We start from the raw sequence: 22,912 nt of genomic DNA, 5'->3' as shown, positions 1-22,912 counted from the left end.
TTATGTGTGCATTTAATATACCTTTGAGGGGCCAGCCCCGTGGCCGAGTGGTTATGTTCACACGTTCTGCTTCGGCGGCCCAGGGTTTTGCTGGTTCAGATCCTGGGTGCGGACATGGCACCACTCGTCAAGCCGTGCTGTGATAGGCGTCCCACATAGCACAACCAGAGGTACGCACAGCCAGAATATACAACTATGTACCAGGGGGGCTTTGGGAAGAAGAAGAAGAAGGAAAAAAAATATATATGTATACCTCTGAGAAGTGGCTGGAATTTGCCACAGTCATTGGGAATTGGGAGGTGAGGGCTTGGAGCAGCTGCACGTCTTCCTTGAAACCAGGCTGAGAGATATACTCCGACAAAGTAACATGACACAGTCTTTGTGCCTTTAAAGAAGACCTTAGGAGGGAAAAAGAAAGAACCTGGCAGTGGAGGCCTTGAGATGCTGGTTTCCTCAGGGGGACCATTACTGTTTCTATGGTAGCTACTGATCTCTTAGAGATAGATAATCTGCGTTGCAGTAAGCTGAGAGAAGAACCTATGGTTTGTAAGTGTGAGAACTGCCTTTTGGGAACAGTTAGCACATAGCTTGGAAGGTTGTAGCCACAACCTTTTCCCTTCCCATCCCGAAAATCTGTGATATCATCATCAGAATGATCTTTTCCAATATCCAAATCTAGTCATCTTGATTTGCTTTAAAAGTTTTCATTGGCTCCCAGTTGCCTTCAGGTTAGAATCCAGATTCCTTCTGTGACATGCAAAGTCTTCCTTGATCTGATCTCTGCCTACCCTCATCTCCCACTGCCCTTGCCTATGCTCCAGCAACACGACATTGAGCTTCCCAACCCCTCCACCCTCTTGTATGTTCTGGCCTGTGATAGACTTTCTGCTATGCCGTGCTTCCCCTGTGTCCAATTCCTCTGTTTACTTGACAAAATTCTACTATTTCTTTAAAACTCTTCTCAAGTACTGTATTTTCTGTGAAGTCCTCTCTGACTTCTTTTTCTTTTTCGGTGAGGAGGATTGGCCCTGAGCTAATGTCTGTTGCCAATCATCCTCTTTTTGCTTGAGGAAGATTGTCCCTGAGCTAACATCTGTGCCAGTCTTCTTCTATTTTGTATATGGGACACCACCACAGCATGGCTTGATGAGCGGTGTGTAGGTCTGTGCCTGGGATCTGAACCCGCAAACCCGGGAATGCCAAAGCAGAGTGTGTGAACTTAACCACTATGCCACCTGGCCGACCCCCCTCTCTGACTTCTGAAGGTGAGGTGCCATGGGATGAGAGACTTTCCTCTTCTAGGTTCATCTAGAATTTTGTACATACAAAAATCTAACTACATGTTGTAGCATCACTGATTAGTATACACAGTGATGTCTCTTAGTGCTTTTGTTTACGACCCATTGACTTCTTTATTTTAGTGCCTTCATTGGGATGCTCAATAAAACCATAAAAACAAACAGAAGCAGAGAAGAACAATAGCCACAAAATATTGAAAGCAAGAAAGCAGACTGATGAACAGTAACTAACTTATCAGACCCAAGAAAGCTGAATACTACTCAATTTATCCATATGTAGATCCATTCACAACAGATATTTTTAGAATTAGAAGAATAAATGCAGATACAATACAGCACCTTGCAAGACTTAGCAAATTGTGTTTTGTTATACCTCTTATCCCTGATGAAATGAATAGCCATCAGTAAAATGAACCATTAGGTTTCAAAAGAGCTATTTATTATCAGGTTGATGGCATAGGTTCATTTGGTCTGATTTTTTAATCATTGACAAACTTTGGCCAAGACAAGCATAATTATTATATTTTCTTTCAAATAAGTTTTTGTTTGGATCCTCAAATTTCTCCTGGTGTAAATAGGATCTGAGATCAGTTTTTCATGTTGGAGCTTTCCCCAGCTGTCTGGTGATCCTTGGTTGTTCATATTTTAAAATGGGATACTAAAAAGCTGACTGAAATTTTAAATACTTGGGTAGGGCTTATTGATTGTTGACCTCACTGTATGGTGATCTGTCTGGGTTGTTTGTGGGGCAACTACAATATCAGTATCTTTAGTTCTTTCCACTAGAGCTGGTCAGATTCTCTGGAAGCATCCTCTAGTCTCCTTCCTAGAGGTTATAGGCCTGGCGGCTGGTGGTCTGGAGGCTGAGTGGGAGAGGAAGGCTCTGGGGAGGTCCTCAATAGTCAGTTTACTTACTCTCTTATTTTGAGGATAGTAACCCTGCCTTCAACTGTGCTTGCTATTCCCTTGTCTAGAGACCCTCTGTTTTACCCTTTCCAGAGGGAAAAGAAAACCCGAATGTGGTGCTACCAGTTTCTGAACCTTGTAGAGTTAAATCAAATTACTTTTTGACTTTTTCCATTGATGGCTTAGTATTCATCTTTCTTGGGTCTGATAAGTTAGTTACTGTTCATCAGTCTGCTTTCTTGCTTTCAATATTTTGTGGCTATTGCTCTTCTCTGTTTCTGTTTGTTTTTATGGTTTTATGCCATATGAAAAAATCCAGAAGTAGGGTCTAAAATATATACTGCCCTCTTCAAAATAGACCGAATATTATTTAATCTTTCTTGAGATTCAAGTTCATTATTTTGAACATCAGTTATTCTTTTTGTGTTGCGTTGAAGCCCATGGGAGCTATTGCATTCTACACTAACTACACTAATGCTATACTTTAAAACAACAAACACTAAGGGCCACTTTTTGGTGAGTACTATACTTTTTGCATACTTATGGTTGTTTTGGAATTATTTTTCTCATTTTCTCCTTGCTGTTTGTGAAACACAACAGACATCATTGTTTTCCTTTCTTACTTTGTCACTTCTCACCCACTATATGTGGTACTCCCAAATTACTCAGTTTCTTAGATGTGTTTTTAAAGGAAAAGTGAGGCCCTAGGGTAGTAAAGTGTGAAGAATTAAAGACAGTTATTTTGGCTTTGAAGACGCGTTTTTGCCTACTTCCTAGTTCTCTAAGTTAGAAAGACAAGATTATCAGATTGCTGAATTCCATACAAGTGAGGTATTATAATAAGACTTCATGGCTTATCAAGTAAATTACTTTCATCCATGTCATCTCCTTTTTATTTTAAGCTTCATAGTGATTCTACAAGGTAGTAGGCAGGTAGGATTATTCCCATTATGTAGATAGGGCAGTTTGAGGTTCAGAGAGATTAAATGACTTGTTCATATCACATAATTGAGCAGTAGAGCTGGGCCTAATCTCGGGTTGTCTGACTCAAACCCTAGTGCTCTGTCTCTTCTGTGTTCTGTCCCTTTGTATGTGGCCTTCTACGGAGAGGGTCAAATTCATAAGATTGGAGTTTAATGCAGTAAGGAATAATCCTTATGGTAGCCCAGTGGGACAGGCAATATTATTCCCATTTCCCACCTGGGGAAATTGAAGCTCAGAGAGATTAAATGGCTTGTTCAAGGTCACCTGGCAAAGTAAAACGTGGCAGAACTGGGACTTATTTTCTTCTTTTGACTCCGAATCCTACTCTTTGATTGCAGTGCATGATACTTCCTCCCTAAATCTGAAGAAGCTGCCAAAAGAGAAAATATGCCAGCCACATGGCTATTAGACAGCGTGGTTTGAACTTTTAGTAAACAGCCAAGTCCTCGTCCCTGGGAAGTTTTCAGCTGATTGGAATTCTGAATCTATTTCCCCAATTTATGTAAAGGAGGAGGATAAAGAACTGTTGTGTTTGGACTTGCAACAAACTTTAATTCCTTTAGTGGAAGCACTAAAGATACACAGTTACAGCGCCCCTTTGGCACAAGGAAATACTTAAACTCAAGTAGAAATACTTACTGAATTTCTAGTACAGCCTAATATTCTGGACCCCAGGAAGGATTCATCGTGAATCAGGGAATGTTAGGGCTCTAGGATCCATTTATTCTTAGGCTTAAAGGCTGAGTTTGTGTAGACAATTAGTAGAGCAATTCTGTATACCTTTATTGAGCTCTTGCTGTGTACTAGGAACAATAATAGACAATGGGGAATGTCTTGCTTAGGAATCTCATGGTCTGGTTGGGAAGAGACACACAAGCAAATAGTTACATTATGGTGTAAGAAAGTACTGTAATTGAGAGATGTACGAAGAGCGCTGAACCAAGAATGGTTAATTCTGCCCAGATCAAGGATGGGATTGGAGAAAACTTTACACTGAAAATGATGGTTGATTATTGTCTTGCAGGATGGGTCAGATCTGTGGACAGAAAGGGAATGAAGGGCATTGTAGGCATAGGAAACAGTATGTGCAAAAATCTGAGAAATGTGAAAGAGCTTGTTGTATGAGGGAAGCCGTGAGAAACTTAATTCAGCTAGAACTGGAGGGTCAGGTAAACTAGGCCTCCTCTCTGTGGTGGGGCTTTCAGGGCCTCTTCCTGGTAATGCTGTGCCAGCATCTGCTCACCATAGGTATAGTCCTCCTTATAGCAAGTATTCTCTGAGGCGGGCTGCATCTCCTCTTCAGTCTTGCTAGTCTTTCTTCAGAGCTTGGTACAATTATACTCTTCTCTAAAAAGCTTTCCAGGCTATTACCTGGTACATCTTTTCCAAATTCCTGTTGCCCTTTGTAAGCCAGTGCAATTCCCTCCTAAGTTAATACTGACAAGCGTTCATCATAATTTGTTTCTGTATTTCTTTCTATTTTGGAAGGATTTACCATTAATATTTCTTTCTTTCTTTTTTTTTTTTTTTGTGAGGAAGATTGGCCCTGAGCTAACATCTGTACCAGTCTTCCTCTATTTTGTATGTGGGATGCCACCACAGCACGGCTTGATGAATGGTGTGTAGGTCCATGCCCGGGATCCAAACCCATGAACCCTGGGCCGCCGAAGCAGAGCACACGAACTTAACCAGTATGCCACCGGGCCAGCCCCAATATTTCTGGTTATGTCTGGAGTGGAAGTTTATTGTTTGGTTACTTGCATTTTTGAAGCCTTGGTTATAGATTTATTTTGAGGCTGTTTAATCTTCTATTCAGCTCAGGGATCCTTCAGTTTATAAAGTTTGGTGAAATGAGACCCTCTAGGAAGCCTTCTCTGATGTTCCCAGAGCTAGTAATTCCTTTTCATTTTGTCTTGGTACTTGTCACCCTGCCCTAGAACTCTCTTTTTAGTGTCTGTCTCCTCTACTAGATAGTGGGCCTCCTGAGGGCAGGGATTTGGTGTAGTTCATCTCTTGTGTTTTTGGCAGCCAGCATAGAGCATGGACACAGAATAAGTGTTTGGTACATGTTTATTGAGAGTTAGGATACAGGAGTTCTAGTTCCACTTCTCCCGCTGTGTGACCTTGGGAAGGCCACTTTCAATCTTTGAAACTCCAGTTTTCTTATCTGTAAAATATGGAGGTTGGACTCCATGACCAGTATCATAGCATCTGTCCTACTTACAGCAGTCAGGGTCCAGTTGAAGAGGGAGAAGCCACACCAATAATTTGAGCAAGTACAATGTAATATAAAGAATTATTAACTATGTAAAAAGTGATTACTACTAAAAGAGATAAAAGAGAACTCTAAGGTGTAATAGAGGTAGTAACTCCAGAAAACGACTACCATCTCTAGGACTGAGGAAAAAGTAAGCAAGGAGGGAACTTAGAAGCTTAAGAAAAGAGAGCTCTACAAGGCTGAGATTCAGGCCTCTGAGGAGAGTGTATGGCTGTCATAGGAATGTGCTGCATGTTGCTGTGGTGAAGAAGAAACTGACTGGAGGGCACTCGCCTCAGAACCTGGAGAGCCACTGTGTTGAAATCTGTCTCCCAACACTGCTGATCTACTTGCTGCCTTGTAGAAAAACCAAACACTGGAAAAAGTCCCTTCTTTCTCCCTTAGTCTTGTAGTCTCCTTTGAGCACCCTCTGTTGGCATAAGCTGACATGAGCCAGCTGGGAGGGGAGAAATGTAGTCTGCAGAGTCCAGTCCAGTATCACAGAACAGGACAACGAAGAACTGGTTTGGAACTATAAGGCAAAAGTTAATAATTTCTATGGGGCTGGCCTGGTGGTGTAGTGGTTAAATTCGCACACTCCGCTTTGGTGGCCCGAGGTTCGCAGGTTTGGATCCTGGGTGTGGACCTAGCACCGCTCATCAAGTGATGCTGTAACAGCATCCCGCGTAAAATCGAGGCAGATTGGCACAGATGTTAGCTCAGTAACAGTCTTCCTCAAGCAAAAAGAGGAACACTGGCCACAGATGTTAGCTCAGGGCCAATCTACCTCACACACAAAAATAATAATAATTTCTATATTATAATAATCTGTTTCAATATTTATCTTCCTCATTGTACCATGCTCTTGGTAGTGTCATATTTGTTTCTGTATCTGCATTGTCCTAGAAGGGGCTTGGCACTAAAGAATTGCTCAGTAAATACTGTTTGAATGAAGGAAATTCTCTGTAAAATAGAGAAAATTAGGTGTTTCTCTAGGTTGACTTAAGTCTGATTATCTTGGAAGGGAGTGGGGCTAGGCATTCTTTCTAACAGTTAAAACCTTATTGAATACCATTTGTCTTAGGCCTGTCAAGTGCATAGCTTGCATTAGATGCTAGAGTGAGGACAAGGAGAACATTCTCCTGTTAATATTCATATATTCTATGAAATTAAACATATCCCCTTTCCTAAAGGGTGACAATCTGAAATGTAGGGTAGGTACTTTGCACATAAGTATATTCCTCAGAAGGCCAAGGAGGCTAACATATTAGGTGTCATTTGCAGTTTCGTTCATTTCATCCCTACAGCCCATTGTATTATTCCCATTTTAAAGATGGAGAAACAGGCTCAGAAAGGTTGAGGGACATGACCGAAGTTACACAGCTGGAAAGTGGCAAAGCTAGGCTATGAGCTGAGGTTTGGCTGCTCTGAAATTTGAACAGAGCAACTCTCTCTCCTTTCTCCCAGCTTATGAGGGCAAGCACAGAGTTTGTTAGCTGATGGCAATAGAAATCAGTGGAATTGATTTCTCTTTCTGGCTATTTGGGGCTGGGCAAGTAACAACAGAGCAGAATAGCAGCACTTGTAAGCCTGCAATGATAGTGTTTGCTAATAATTGGCCTTTTAAATAAGGCAATTTGAGCCTGAGCTTCAGACACCAGATTTGTGAAGTAGTTACTATCTGGCAGCCAGGTCGTCTTCTTTTTTTTTAATCCCACAGTTGCAGCTCACAAGAGAGATATGCTGCATTCCCTGCAACATTAAGCTTCTCTTTTGTTCCTACAGGTTTCTTTTCTTTTCTGGGGCCTGAAACTAGATAGAATACTTATTATCTAGAATATAGAAGCAGAATTTATGAGGCTGGTGTGTTTGTTGCTTCTGGGCCAGCACACCCAAAGCCTTTAAGTAAATTATTTAGGGTTGAGAGTCAGTTATTCCTTTCTCAGGTCATCAGCCAGGCAGAGTTGGGAACTCTGATGCCTGTCTCCTTGCTTGAAGGGTCAGAGTAGTGCATATGGCCTGAGAGAGAAAAAGCTGTTACAGGAAAAGCTTTCCATATAAAAGCATTGGAAGAAGCCAGTAATGTCAGGATTTGCTAATCAAATTATTCAGCTGGTTATTTTTTGATTATCCACTGGGATGGACACTGAGATTGGCTGACATAGCAGTGTGATTTCATCATGATGCTGAGAAGCCCTTGGACCAATGTCACCTTTCTTTGGTTTCTTTGGTACTACCATTGACTAGGCAATCTTAGGATAGTTACCTTCCTCTTTGATTTTCCTGGCGGTAAACACTGCTGCCTAACTGCCTTTCAGAAGTGATGACATTTATTCTTTGGAAGGAACTGAAGAAAGAGTCTGTACATGTCATTTATTTTTAACAGCATACTCATTAGAGTTGAAATCTTTTGACTGTATGCTTTCATTTTGTGGTTTAGCATCGAACAAGAAAGACAATGCAGTGGAATTAGTATGGGCTTTAATAGGAGAACCACCCTGGCAAAACCCCATTCTGCTATTTAATAACTTAATAGTTATTTATCCTGTCTGAGCTTCAGTTTTCTCATTAAAATGAGAATAATGACAAATAATGACAATGATGGTGATCCACAATTTTGAGTAAGTCTGTTAATTTCTCTGAACCTCAATTTGTTTATCTGTAAAATGGAGGCACTAATTCTGCAATAATAAGTTTGGTTCAAGAAAGAAATTGACTGGTGTAAATGGAAGTGTCTAGTGGAGTGGCACATGGTATTTGCGTATGCTAAGTGCTAAATAACTGGCTATGACTGTTCTTAGGAGATCTGAAGGAAAAAATCCCTGAGGGTAGGATAGTTCCTGTGGGATGGTCAGGGATTAATAAATACTCATTGATTAATTCTTTCACTGGGGAACCCTTGTCATTTCCTTTAGGGACAGTTTTACTAGATCTGCTGGTGTTCTTTCTCCTACCATTATGTCTCCAGACAGAACCATGGAGTTGTTTCCCCTGAGAGTTTCCTACCCAAGCTGTAGTCCTGATGTTGCTATTCCAAGTTGTTCTCTATAGAGAAAGTGAAATACAAAGGCTGAACTGTGGTTCACAACTTCCAGTAGCTTGTATTTCTGGGTCCAGTGATTTGTGCACAAGACTGAAGAGGGTTTGTCAGAGGCCTTTAAGGAGCTGTGATCATGCTATTATTTTGCTAATTCTTTGGTATAAGCCAAGAAGGAGGACTGGTCAGTAAAAAAATGTTTTATGCACCAGTAAACTGGATGTCTCTGCACAGCTGGGCTGTGATGTACTTAGCCTCTTCAGGCATGAGACTGGCAAGTATGAATTGGAACTGTTTCAGTTCAAGGGTTTCATTTCTCTTTCTGTCACAGAGTTATGGAATCCTTAGAGATCTTCAAAAGCTGAAACATAGAGATTAGAGTACTTGTTTAAAGTCATATGGTAAAACCAAAACCTAGATTTCTTCCTTTTAGTTCTCTTCCAGTAGTTCTTTGGGAATATAAACTGTTTATTTCATAGGATGTCTAACCAACAATAAGCGGTTTATTTTTGGGAATACTCTCTGGTTTTCCTTATCATAAATGCTACAGGATTGTATTGAGCTGTAAAGATTACAAAATCCTTTCACAGGAAGTGTTGCTTTTTTCTTCACAACACTCTTATGAGGTAAGCAAGTCAGACACTCTTAATGATTTTTGATTTTGTTCTTGTTTTTTTAAAAAACTGATGAGGAAATTGACGCCCAGAGAGGGGAGGTGACTTATTCAGAGAAACATAGTGAGTCAATGGTCGGGTTAGAATTAGATCTCAGGTGCAAGAAGGCCCTTTTATTTTCACGTTTTTTTATTATCACCGGTACTGTTGTCACACCTTGCAACCCGGGATATTATCACTCTCTACCATCTTTGCCAATCTGACGAGAGAAAAATACCTCATTGTTTTAAATTTTATCTCCCTAATGACTAGTGAAGTTAAACATTTTTTCATGTTTATTGGCTATTTGTAGTTGTTCTGTGAATTTTGTGTCATTTATTGCACATTTTCTGCTAGGTTCTTTGTCTTATCAATTTTGCAGGAGGGTTCTTTGTATATCAAGGGAATTCGTCTTTTGATATGTAGGCTGCAAGTATTTTTGATATTTTATTTATGAAACTTGGTGCTTCCCTAGAGCACCAAAGAAAAAAGTCCTTTATATTGGAATAACTATTAAAAATAACGTGCTGCTGGGGCCAGTGTGGTGGCATAATGGTTGGGTTCGCTGGTTCAGATCCTGGGTGTGGACCTATACAGTACTCATCAAGCCATGCTGTGGTGGCGTCCCACATAGAAGAACTGGATGGACTTACAACTATGATATACAACTATGTGCTGGGGCTTTGGGGAGGAAAAAAAAGAGGAAGATTGGCAACAGATGTTAAAGCTTCCTCACCAAAAAAGCATACCTTAAAAAAAAATAGCATACTAGTACTACCCTACCACTACTATGGAACATTTGTAACTTTTCCAGGAACTTTCATATTCTTTCTGTCTTTTGTCCTTTTAAGAACTTCATGAGGGGCCTTGTGATTACAATCAGATGAATTGCACATGTATGTTTTCTCTCCTTTTAAAAAGTCAATTGAAAGGGAATAAAACTAGTGTTAACTCACAAGGCTAGGAGAATAGGAGAAGAGGCACAAGGGATGCTGATTTAGCAGATTAGGGAAAGTGGAAAGCTAAGGCTCCAGAGGGAATGTGAATATGAACAGAGCCATTTGTGGCATGGAACCTTAGAAACCCCTAGATATTGGAGGTTCTTGGCATCTTGAATGGTAGGTTGAGAGGTGGAGCTGAAAACAAGAGTTCGAAGGTTATATAAAGAACAATTAAACCCCCAGATCTTTTCTCTGTTTCAGCAGAACATTGGAGGTTTATTCTCTGGAGAAATGAGATCAGGGAGGCCTTGGATTTGGGAATACCAAATTTAGCTGAGAGTAAAAGAGAGGTGATATTGTAAAAGCAAGGATTAAGTGAAGATTTCCATCTGGTTATTAGCTCCCAGACATAGGTGGTCAGGTGTGTTCTCCTTTGGTGAGAGACTGGAGGATTCCTCTCTGAGAAACTGACTCACAGATATTTGAGGGCCTCCCCAGTAAAAAATTGGCTTGATGTTTTCTTTTATTATAGTGAAGCCTAAAAGTTAACATGCCCTACTGCTCATACAGTGTATCTGTGTGTGCCTTACTCTTAAATATGAAAGAATAGGCAAAGATCACCTGATATTTGAGAAAACTTCTAATGTGAATAACAGAAATGAAAGCAAACCAATAAAAGGAACTTCACCCCCAAAAAAGAGTGGGGGGGGGGGGGGGAAACAAAAGAGAGAAACTAGGGAGCAAAAGAAAATTTGAGAAAAACTCAGATCAGAGAAGATATTGCCTCAGTGAAACAAGAGTAGGGTCCTATAAAAAAAAAGAATAGAGAACAAGAAAACTTTTGGACACTTAAAAATATAGCAGAAATAAAGAATAAAAACAAAGAAGTAGAAAATAGGAGAAGAAAATAAATTAGAGGATCAGTTTAAGATTTCTTTAAATGTGAAAGTTATTTAAATTTAAAAAAATTGATTTAATTATTTTGATGATTTCCTTCTCTGCAATTGCTCTAGTTTCTCCCCTTTAGATCTCTAGGTCTCCTAATGGTTAGGTGTTGGATCATAGGGTGAAGGAAATCATCAAAAAATAATAATAGTTTCCCAGAACTTAAACACACATGTTTAAATTCAAAACCTCATCAAGTGCTCAGTACAATGAATAAGAACAGAAACACATCATCATTTCAGAACACTGGGTAGAATGATAATATTGTAGAAACTTCCAGAGGGAATTAACAAGTCACATGCAAAGGCGTGAGACTTCTCAAAAGCAATATTGGAAGCTAGAAGAAAGTGGAGGAATTGCCTTACATTCTGAGATGAAATGACTTTTCAACCTAGAATACTATACCCAATCAAAACTAACAATGAAATATGAAGGTGGGAGAAAAAAAGACGTTTTCAGACATGCAACATCTTAAAAGATTTATTTCCCATGTGTGCTATCTCAAGAAACTTAGTAATTTGATATATCATAATGAGATAGAAAAGAAAGAGGAAGGCATGGATCCAGGAAATGGGGGAATCCAATATAGAGGAGAAAAGAGTAGAAACCCCAAAATGATGGTTTAGGGGTATTCCAGGGCCACAGCTTTGCAGGAGTGCTAGCGGCTAGAGAGAGTTACCAGACTGGAACAACAGGGGTTTGGAAGTCTCCAAGGAGGATGTTTTAAAGAAAAGATAAAATGAAACCAATAAATTGTCTGAGATATTCGACCATATTAAAAGGAACCTTAAAGTTATTTTGGAGAATTTGGAGATGAATTGGGGAAAAGGACATTGAAACCAAGCAAATTAAAAATGAGGTAACTATTAATTCTAGGAAAAATTAGAATTCTAACTGTCTAAGAAAGGCAGTGCAGTCATAATACACTATGTGGCTTAGCTGTGAAAATTATTATAATGTAAACTCTGAATATTAATTTTTTTTTTTGAGGAAGATTAGCCCTGAGCTAACTACTGCTGCTCCTCCTCTTTTTGCTGAGGAAGACTGGCCCTGAGCCAACATCCATGCCCATCTTCCTCTGCTTTATACATGGGACACCTACCACAGCATGGCTTCTGCCAAGCGGTGCCATGTCTGCACCTGGGATCTGAACCGGTGAACCCTGGGCCACCGAGAAGCGGAAAGTGCAAACTTAACTCCTGCGCCACCAGGCCGGCCCCTGAATATTAATTTTTAAAAACATTTTATTTTGAAATAATTATAGATTTACAGGAAGTTACAAAGATAGTACAAAGAGGTCCTATATACCCTTTACCCAGTTTTCCTCAATGGTTAGATCTTGTGTAACAATAGTATAGTATCAAAACCAGGAAAACAACATTGGTGCAACATTTGTGTATAGTTCTGTTCCATTTTATCACATGTAGGTTTCTGTAACCAGCACTGCAATAAAGACAGAGAATATCTATTACCACAGAGATTTCCCTCATACTATCCCTATATGGTCACAACACCCTCCCATCCCTAACTCCTGGCAACCACTAATTTGTTTTCCATCTGTATAATTTTGTCATTTCAAGATAAATATATAAATGGAATCATACAATATGTGACCTTTTTTTCATTCAGCATAATGCCCTTGAGATCCATCCAAGTGGTTGTGTGCGTCAATAGTTCATTCCTTTTGATTGCTGAGTAGTATTCCGTGGTATGGCGTATCCTAAATATTAACTTAACTAAAAATTGTGATGTGATTGTGTTAGTGGAAGGAAAGTGTGTGTACATGTGTTAGTGGTTGTGGGGCTGATGATCATGATATAAAAGAGCAAATCCTCAGAAAGATGATAGTGACTAAAATTGAAAAAAAAAGCCAGGATAAGCATGCTTTTTGGAAATAAAGAGATAAATACTAAAAAAGAGCTAAAAGTTGAAAGTGATTGCCTTTGGGAAGCAGAGATCAGGAGTAAGATAGAGGACTGCTGCTTTTTTGTTATAAGCCTCATGGTACTACATACATATGTAGTAAAGGGTTATTACCATACATGGAAATAAGACCCAGAGACTTAGGAACCCAGGGTTTTAGAATGACTGATTAGGGAAGCTGAGACTCCAGCTCTGGCTCTCAGACTCTCACCAGTGCCCTTTCTTCTCCACCCTGCCTTGGAGCATTTGCTGATGATGTTCCTATAAGTGACGGCTTGTGCTACCAACAGAGCCCCCTCAGTATTTTTTATATTGGTCATTATATTCTCTGCATCTAGGACACTGCAAAGTGCCTGACATGGCAGAGTCCTAGTGACCCAGTTCCTAAGTAGCTGATGCTGGAGTAATAAATTACCATAAAACTACTCTGAAATGCCAACTCGGCAGCCATGTCCATTTTTTTTTCTTTTGATGGACTAAGGAAGTCCTTTTATAGAAATTTCATGGACCCATTTTTCTTTTCTTTTTTTGGTTTGAAAATCAATTGTTGGCCCCTGGCAAAATACACCTGTCATAAGAGAGGGAAGTCACAGCCTAAGTTTGGGAATCAGAGAACTTGAATATAAGCTGTTGCTCCATTACTTTGGTTTTTTTTTCTCCTTTAGCAAAGTAAGATTCCTTCTTTCCTGAGCTGCAATTTTAGCTTCCTTGAGAATTCCCTTTTTGTCATTGACTCACAGTTTTAAAATTATATGCCTTGGAGAAGGTCTTTTTGCATTGATATAATTAGGAGTTCTGTTGGCTTCATGTACTTGTATGTCCAGTTGCTTCCCCAGATCTGAAAAGTTCTCAGCTATTATTTCTTTGAAGAAGCTCTCTGGTGCTTTCTCCCTCTGGGATACCTATAATCCTTATGTTACTTTTCCTAATTGAGTTGGATATTTCTAGAAGAATTTCTTCATTTAAAAAAAAAAAAATCTTAGTTCTCTCTCCTCCTCCATCAGAAGCATTTCTAGGTGTCTATCTTCGAGATCACTAATTCTCTGCTCCATGAGGTCTACTCTATTTTTTATGATTTCTACATTATTTTTTATCTCATTAATTGTGTTCTTCATGTCCAGAATTTCTGTTTGGTTTTTTTTTTTTTAGAGTTTCAATGTTTTTAGTGAAGTATTCCTTCTGTCCATTAATTTTATTCCTGAGCTCATTGAACTGTCTTTCCTAGTTTCTTGTAACTTGTTGAGTTTCTTTATGATAGCTATTTTGAATTCTCTGTCAGTTAGATTGTAGTCGTTTGTGACTTCAGGTTTGGTTTCTGGAGAATTGTCATTTTTCTTCTGCTCTGCAGTGTTACTGTAGTTCTTCATGGTGTTTGATGAATTGGTCCTCTGCTGGCACATTTGTGGTAGTAACCACCTTTTCTCATTTGGGAACAGCTTTGGTCACTTTGTTTCTGGTCACCTGGGTTTCATGTTCCTCCACTGACTCTCTGTGGGCTTGGATGCTGCACTTCTGTGCACCACCTGCGCTGCTGTTTCCAGGTTGTCTTGGGGCTTGCACCAGGCAGAGGAACTGGGTTCATGGGTGTCACTGTCGCTGGTGGGGGCCTGGGGACCTGGGGACTTGTATACAGCCCCCACTGCGGGTGGAGCTGTTGTTGGGGTTGCTCCCATTGCGGGGCTAGGTCACTGGTTCTGCTTTGGTTCCTGTTACTTCTGGTCACAGATGCCCCCTGCCACTGTTGAGGGGGCGAGGGCTGTCTTTTCTGTTCTTGGCCTGACTGCTCGTAATTGTGCCAGTTGGCTGCTGTGTGTTTGCACGGGCCAGGCCACTGCAGCATGGTAGGTGTTCCCGCAGGCTGTAGCCCATCACTCTGCAAGTGTTCATAGGCAGGCCAGGCTGCCCCCGCCTCCACTCAGAGTTGTGCTGGCCACTGTGTGAGGAACAGCAACCTGGATTGCTGCCACCAGAGACGGGGAAGGAGCTGCTACCCTAGTTCCACTGTCTCCTTGGGGTCCAGTCCACCCACCTTCAGATGTATAGCTGCCTGGATCTCTTAGGCGTCCTCTTGTACTATGTAGAATCATCTGCTGGTTAATGGTTGTCTCTTTAGTTGTAACTTAGAAGAGAGAGACAAAGGGAACAACTCACTCTGCCATGATGCTGATGTCACTGAGAATTCCCATATCCTGTGCCCCAGATAGTTCTTTGGGTCACTTCTTCAAATGATTTATTGCTCATCCATCATGCATGAGAATTTTATTCTCAGTGAGGAATCCCATTGTCTGGTGCTAGGGAATCATTCTTTCTCTCATTTGCCAACTATAAGAGTCAAGCCAGAGTGAAGGCCTCAGAATGAGTCACTGCCCTAGTGGTTTACTTCAAATACTAGGTTATCCCCTTCCCCACTGTTATTACCATTAAAACATGCTTATCCACAGGCATTAGCTGCAAGCCCCCTTGGTTTTCTTTGCTTACTAGTGAGGCTGCTCTGTGGTGGTTTTATCCAGTTAAGACTAATTTTCTAGTTCTGAAGGTGAAAATAAGAGCTGTTATTCACCACCAGAGCAAATGTCGTGGCCAGCTATGAGCAAAACAAGAGCAGAGCTTTATTTTTATCTTCTGCCACCCCCGGGCTCAGTGGTGAGGAAAAGGGGTCTCTTAACCTGGTTAAGTGCTCATGAGCAGAAGGTGGGTAGGGATAGGTGTGTGTCAGCTCTCTTGTCCCCGAGGAGCAGTACCTTCAGAGGGTTCCACAGGTAATGAAACAGTGGTACAGGCAAGAGTATAGGGTGTCTGTCCTGGTATTCAGACTGCCCTGGAGAGGGGGCCAAAGGGCTCCTTCTTTTATGGCTCTTACTGAGAGCCACAATCAACATTCATAGGCTAGGTTGCACATGCAGGAAAAGCCACTAATCCTTTCAGATTATAAGACTAAAATCAATCTTATTAAAATAATGGCACATATATTTCCTGAAACTACTGTACCATAATAAAATTTTATTAGCTCATTTATAACTTGGAACTTACTGGTTTGAACCAATGTAAGAAACAGCCTTCTAGACCAAGGGACCTTGCTATAAGTTAGAGTTTACAGGGAAGTCCCAGGCCCATGAGGTGTTTTCTTGGCAACTATTGCCAGTAATAGTTTTTTCAGCTGATTATTTTAGTTGTCTTTGAGTATGGTGCGGAAGTTGGAGTGGGGGTTGGGCAGTTGGGCAGGGCAGTTGTTTGACAGTACTGTGAAATAATTTGTAAACCCATCTCTTCTTTTTCGTGGGCTGACACCTGATAAGAGGGCAAAGCCTTTGGGCAGGGTATGTAGGGAGCCCCTTTGATGTTCTGAGTTCTTAAAGGGGCTGTTTCTTCTTAGACAGGGTGTCCTTTGGTGACAGGCTTGATCATCCTCCCCCTTTAAGGATTATGGTTTCAGTGAAACATTTTGAGATGACTGCTGAAGAAACTAGGTCAAATCAGGTATGATTTATGAAATACACCATTAATGAGGCAATGAGAAAGTCAGTTCTCTCTCTGTCCTGAAATTCTAAAGAGGTTAATTACAGGAAGGTCTTCAAACCATATGTTCCTTTGTCTTGGAAACAGTCCCATTTTTGCATAATATGCTTGCTATGTGACTACATCTAGTCATACAGTATTCAGTATCAGCACTTATTGCTTAAGTTCTTTTGTTTTATATCTGAAATTATGTAAAGCAAGGTTTAAAGTAATATTTAAATTATAATGTTAAGAGGTGAATCTATTGATATGCTGCACTCACTGATCTATGATTAACCTAACAGTATTGCTTCAAAAATCTGTGCTCTGGTCTTTGTGCTATCCTCTACCTTTTTTGCTCTGTTCCAGCCACACTCATTGTCTCTTCGTGCCCCTGAGAGCATGTCTAGCTCTTTTCTGCTTCACTGCCTTTGCCCATGCTATTCCTTTCCCTAAAATGTTTCCCTGCTTCTCCCTCAAACATGGCTAACTGCTCCTCTCTTATGGCTCATTTAAATGTCACCACCTTGGCTTGTTCTTTCTTGACTTGCCATTCTTGAGCAAGTCTGTTTGCTTTTTTATGAGTATCTCTTACAAGTTGTAATTATAGTATGTATTAGTCTGTCCCACTTGCCCTTCATCTCTTTCTTTGTCTAGAGTATAAACTCTGTGAGGACAAGGGGCAGTGGCTAACTGGTTCACTATTGCATTCTCAGTGTCTAACACAATGTCTAGGGCCTGACACATAGTGGGAATTCATAACAAATATTTTTTGAAAGCTTGAATGAATGAAGGAGCCTCTTCTTTCTAGGAAGCATCCAAGAGAACCAGGCAAAAGCTGGATGGCCATTTTTGACTTAGCTTTGGAAGTACACAGCAGTTCAGTGCATCCTGTGGTTGGGCCAGTCCAGCTCAGATTCATGCGAAGGAAAATTAGGCTCTGTCTCTTGATGGAGTTGTGGCAATCTTTGGAAAATACAGTCTGTCACAGAGATTGGTCCTAGCTGAGTACAAGATCTCTTCTCTGAGAAATGGATGCAGCTCTTTTATAGGCGTGTATACTACTCTCTAATATCCCTGGATAGACACCCTGGAGTATAAAGAGGCAGAGGTTGAGATCCTGGTTCTGTCACCTATTAGTGATAGAGAAAGAAAATCTATCAAAAAATTTAAGTGGTTCCTTCCTTCATCAGGCTTTCAACAATGTATTTTGAGTACTTTGCGTCAAGACTTGGACATTATCTTAGGCACTGAGAATGGAATAGCGAACCAGATAGCCTTTGCTCCTGCCCACAAAGCACACAGTCAGTAAGTGGAATCACTGGGACTCCCCACTCTTTCCCCTAAACGCCACTGCCTTTCTTTTAAAGATTATTTTCTTAGAGCAGTTTTAGGTTTACAACAAAATTGAGAGGGAGGTACAGAGATTTCTCGTATACTCCTGTTCCCACACATGCTAGTCTTCCCCATTATCAATATCACTCACCGGAGTGGTACATTTTTTTTTTTTTTTACCAAGGATGAACTTAGGTTGACATATCATAATCACCCAAAGTTCATAGTTTATCTTAGGATTCACTCTTGGTATTGTACATTCTGTGGGTTTGGACAACATAATGGCATGTATGCATCATTATAATATCATACAGAGTATTTCACTGCCCTAAAAATCTTGTGTCTATTCATCCTACTCCTCCCCTACGCCTGGCAACCACTGATCTTTTTATATTCTCCATAGCTTTGCCTTTTCTAAAATGTCATATAGTTGGAATCATACAGTATGAAGCCTCTTAAGATTGGCTTCTTTCACTTAGTAATATACATTTAAGTTTCCTTTATGTCTTTTCATGGCTCAATAGCTCATTTGTTTTTAGCACTGGATAATATTCCGTTGTCTGGATGGACTACAGTTTATTTATCCATTCATCTACTGAAAGATATTTGGTTGTGTAAAAGTTTTGGCAATTATGAATAAAGCTGCTTATAAATCCTTGTGCAGGTTTTTTTTGTGGACGTAAGTTTTCAGCTCCGTTGGATAAAATACCAAGGAGTGTAATTGCTGGATCGCATGGTAAGAATGTGTTTAGTTTTTTAAGAAACCACCAAACTGTCTTCCAAAGTGGCTGTACCATTTTGCATCCCAAAAGCAATATGTGAGAGTTCCTGTTGCTCCACATCCTCGCTAGCATTTGGTATTGTCAGTGTTCTGGAGTTTGGCCATTCTAATAGCTTTAGTGTAGTGTCTTGTTGTTGTTTTAATTTGCATTTCTCTGATGACTAATCATGTGGAACATCTTTTCATATGCTTATCTGCCATCTGTGTATCTTCTTTGGTGAGATGTCTGTTAAGGTCTTTGGCCTATTTATTAAATGGGTTGTTTGTTTTATTATAGTTGAATTTTAAGAGTTATTTGTATATTTTGGATAATAGTACTTTGTCAGGTGTGTCTTTTGCAAATAAATTTTCTCCCAGTCTGTGGCTTGTCTTCTAATTTTTTGATATTGTCTTTTGCAGAGCAGAAGCTTTTAATTTTAATGAAGCTTATTTCTTTCATGGATCTTGTCTTTGGTATTGTGTCTAAAAAGGCAACACTATACCCAAGGTCAACTAGGTTTTCTCCTGTGTTATCTTCCAGGAGTTTTATGGTTTTGTGTTTTATGTGTAAGTCTATGATGCATTATTTTTTTTTGAGATTTTTTTTATTTTTTTCCTTTTTCTCCCCAAAGCCCCTTAGTACATAGTTGTATATTCTTAGTTGTGGGTCCTTCTAGTTGTGGCATTATGATGCATTTTGAGTTAATTTTTGTGAAAGTTTAAGGTCTGTGTCTAGATTCATTTTTTTGCATGTGGATGTCAAGTTGTTCCAGCACCATTTGCTGAAGAGACTGTCTTTGCTCCATTGTATTGCGTTTGTTCCTTCATCAAAGATCAGTTGACTATATTTATGTGGATCTATTCTGGGCTCTCTATTCTCTTCCACTGATCTATTTGTATGTTCTTTCACCAGTACCACAGTCTTACCACAATAAGTCTTGAAATTGAGTAGCATCAGTCCTCCAACTTTGTTTTTCTCCTTCAATATTGTATTGATTATTCTGAGTCTTTTGCCTCTCCATATAAACTTTAGAATTAATTTGTCAATATTCATAAAATAACTTGCTGGAATTTTTTTTGAGATTGCGTTGAAACTATAGATCAAGTAGGTAACAACTGACATCTTGACAATATTGAGTCTTCCTATCCATGAACATGGAATAGCTCTCCATTTATTTTCTTCTTCAATCCATCATAACATATATAAGACTTTTTTCCTCCCTAAATAAACACTGTCCTTTAACTGTTAATATATAGCATCTGTTTCCACTGGGTTTAGAAATCTCTGAGTTGGAATAGTAAAAGAGCAGCAGCCTCTAGCGAGCAGGTGACCTGGGTTCTGGACTAGTTGCATGAAGGGTGAGGGTGCAGAAATTGGGATGGGGAGAGATTGTTTACTACTCAGTTGCTTTAAAAAAAAAAAAAAAGTAGACTCAGTGATCTTGAAGGTGATTTACACTCTAAATTTTCTGTTACCACATACTCTTGCCTCTTCTAAGTTCCCATAGCAATCTGTATTTTTAGAAAATAATTTATCAGCATACTTGTAATTATTTGTTGCATATATGTCTTCCCCACTAGACAGTAAAGTCCATGAAGGCAGGGATTGCCAGGCACATCGAAGGCACTTAATAAATATTTTTGGATGAATGAATCAAGTGTTTTCTACCATACAGACATTCTTTAAAGTACTACAGGCCTATTGATTCATTTATAGACTCAACAGACATTTACTGATAGGCACTGACTTAGACCTGAATTGCCTAGAGAAGGATGTGAGGGATCTACATTTAAAAGTAAAACTTACTGGGGCTTAGAGTTTAAAGCATATTTGTTGGGGATGTAACAGTATTTAATTCCAGCAGTAATTTAAAAATTGAAAATTCCTTGTTTGTTTTATCATGGTATAGGAATGGAGAGATGTTAATCCCGAGGATATTCATTTTGAGATGTGTTACTAACAATCTGTTTATCAGGCACTTTCTCAAACATTTATCTAACCAATTATCCATTATTTAATTCATTCAACAGTCCAGTAAGGTAAGTAGTACTGTTCCCTATATTAAAGATGAAGAAATTGAGATCAGAGAGGTTAAATAACTTTCTTAGGGTAACACAGCTGGTAAAAGAAAGAGTCAGGACCCATTTAAGTCTTTTGATTACAAGTTCAGAGCTCTTTGTATTAGATTATAGGTTCATTTTATAGAGTTCTGAGATGTTCCCCTAAAGGACCAGAATTCCTGGTGTTTTTCAGGAGTTTTCTAAGAGTCTAATTCTTGGAACTCAGCCAAAATGCCACCATTTATGATGCCTTTCCTGTGAGAAGTAGTTTTTTCAGCCTCATTTCTTCTGTGGTACTTAATTAATATTCTTCTGGCATTTTAATTTTTTCCGTTCTATAACAGCTATGTGTGCCCTGTTTTTATCCTTTCTCCTACTTATGAATCTCTTGAGGGCAGGACAGTTGTTCTGCATGTTTTTGTATTAATCAGTCAACACATACTCATAGAACCCCTGTATGAGCTCGTGGAATTTTATAGTTTATATACCACAAGTGATTATAGTTTTTCATACCTTCACTGGAAATCTTTTGTTAATTAAGTAGATTGAGAATGGCACTTTCTCTTTTCCTTCTTTTGTTAATTGTTAGATAGTTGTTTTCTTTGGTTTATAAGAACGGGTGTAACTGTTGATGTGCTATCTCTTCCTGGAGTACATGTCTTAATGAAGAAATTTGGGTACTCTAATTGGCCAGAGGGAGCTATTTTGAGGCAGAGTGAATTATGGTACCTCTTCATCACACCTGGAGGTGGTGGTTGGTCGCTCATAGGTGAGTACCTTTTCATTCTGTTGCTTTAAAAGGACACTCTTGCCTTCCCACTGGTCCATAGGTAGGTGTAGATTAAGCTTTGGGGGCTTGTATTAATCTTTCTTTGATAAGGACCTTATCTTAGCGGCATCTCGTGAAGGTCAAATGTAGCAGTATGTAGGAAGTCATTTGCACGTATAAAGTGCTGTGCAGACAGGAGTACGGGCTTTTTTGCCCTCAGAGAAACAAGTAAGTGCTCTTTCTGAACTAGCTAAAGCACAATTCTTCCCCCAAACACTATGCCTTTTCTTGCTTTTGACGACATAGACTTCTATTAGAATGTGTCAGCCAACCATCACATTTAGTCTCACCTTTTTTTCCCCAAAGACAGTTGCGTTATGCCAGGTGCTTTCATATATATTATTTAATTATCATAGCAACTCTAAGAGGATGGCGTTGCTACCTCCATGTTAAAGATGAATAAATCAAGGGCCAGTAAGTTCAAATAACTTAGCCAAAATAGTAAGTGCTGAATACAGATTTGGATTCACATATTCTGGGTTCATTTCTTGTTAAATTTATATGAGTCAGGGTAGGCAGAATTATGCTGTGGTAACGAATTGGCCACAAGATTTCAGTAGCTTAATGTAACAAAGAGTTGTTGAATTCTTGCTCCCTTGAATTCCAGTGCAGACCAGGTGACTCATGAGGGCAGTTGTCCTCCAGGAAGTGATGACTAGGGTATTTATGCTGCTTCAGTCTTGTGATCTCAAGACTCAGCCACCATCTCAACACGAGACTTTCAAGGTACCTTTGCAGAAGAGAGAGAGCTGGACAGTCGTACACCAGCTCTAGAATACTTCTGCCTGAAAGTGAGACCTGTCACTTCTGTTCACGGATCATTAGTGCTGCCTAACTGCAGGAGGTCTAGGAACTGAGGAAACTCATGGATATTCAGTGAATAGTGAATATTTGTGCCAGACCACTTCATAATAGATGCTTCCTAAGGGGAATTATTTTTACATAGTACATGTCCTTCTAGCTTACATTAGGGATAGTTTGTTAACATGTCTGGGCCACATTTTATACTGTGAGTGCCATGAGGTCAGGAGTTAAATTAGTAAGTGAACTTATTTTTCAGTTCAATTCAATTAAACATTATTGAACACCTGAAATTCTAGGCCTTGTTTTCTTTCCAGTATCTGCTGTGTTATATGAAAGTAATAACTATATAGTACTAGATTTTAGGTTTCTTGAGGGCAGTGTAGAACAGTGGTCAGTTGCACAGAGTTGAAGGGTTAGAATTCGGGGTCTGCCACTTCCTAACTCTCTGACTTTATGCAAGCTTTATTTTAATAGCTTTATTAAGATGTAATTCATATACTATAAAATTCACCCTTTTAAAGTATACAATTTGTAGTTTTTAGTATATTCACAGACTTGTGCAACCACTGTCTCTATCTAGTTTTAGAACATTTTCATGATCCCAAAAGAAACCTTGTACCTATTAGCAGTCACTTCTCATTTTCCCCTCCCCTCAGCCCCTGGCAGACACTAAACCACTTTCTT

At 39.6% G+C, this 22,912-nt stretch overlaps 1 protein-coding gene across 7 annotated transcripts in view; it reads left to right on the top strand.

Moving 5' to 3' along the window:
• FAM168A (family with sequence similarity 168 member A) overlaps positions 1 to 22,912 on the top strand; it is a 176,423-nt gene that overhangs the window by 47,237 nt on the left and 106,274 nt on the right. The window contains exon 1 of one of the 7 annotated variants that reach the window (XM_046685107.1): positions 16,342 to 16,421. The exons of the other annotated variants lie outside the window; for them this stretch is intronic. Within the exon in view, the coding sequence (XP_046541063.1) occupies positions 16,368 to 16,421 (54 nt within the window). The 5' untranslated portion in view covers positions 16,342 to 16,367. Of the gene's footprint in view, positions 1 to 16,341; positions 16,422 to 22,912 lie in introns of those variants that run through there. 7 annotated transcript variants of the gene reach the window in all.

The sequence above is a fragment of the Equus quagga genome, chromosome 14 (assembly GCF_021613505.1).
Source record: "Equus quagga isolate Etosha38 chromosome 14, UCLA_HA_Equagga_1.0, whole genome shotgun sequence".
Lineage (NCBI taxonomy): Eukaryota > Metazoa > Chordata > Mammalia > Perissodactyla > Equidae > Equus > Equus quagga.
The sequence above is the reverse complement of the archived record's forward strand: the minus strand, read 5'-3'. Positions and strand labels throughout refer to the sequence as shown.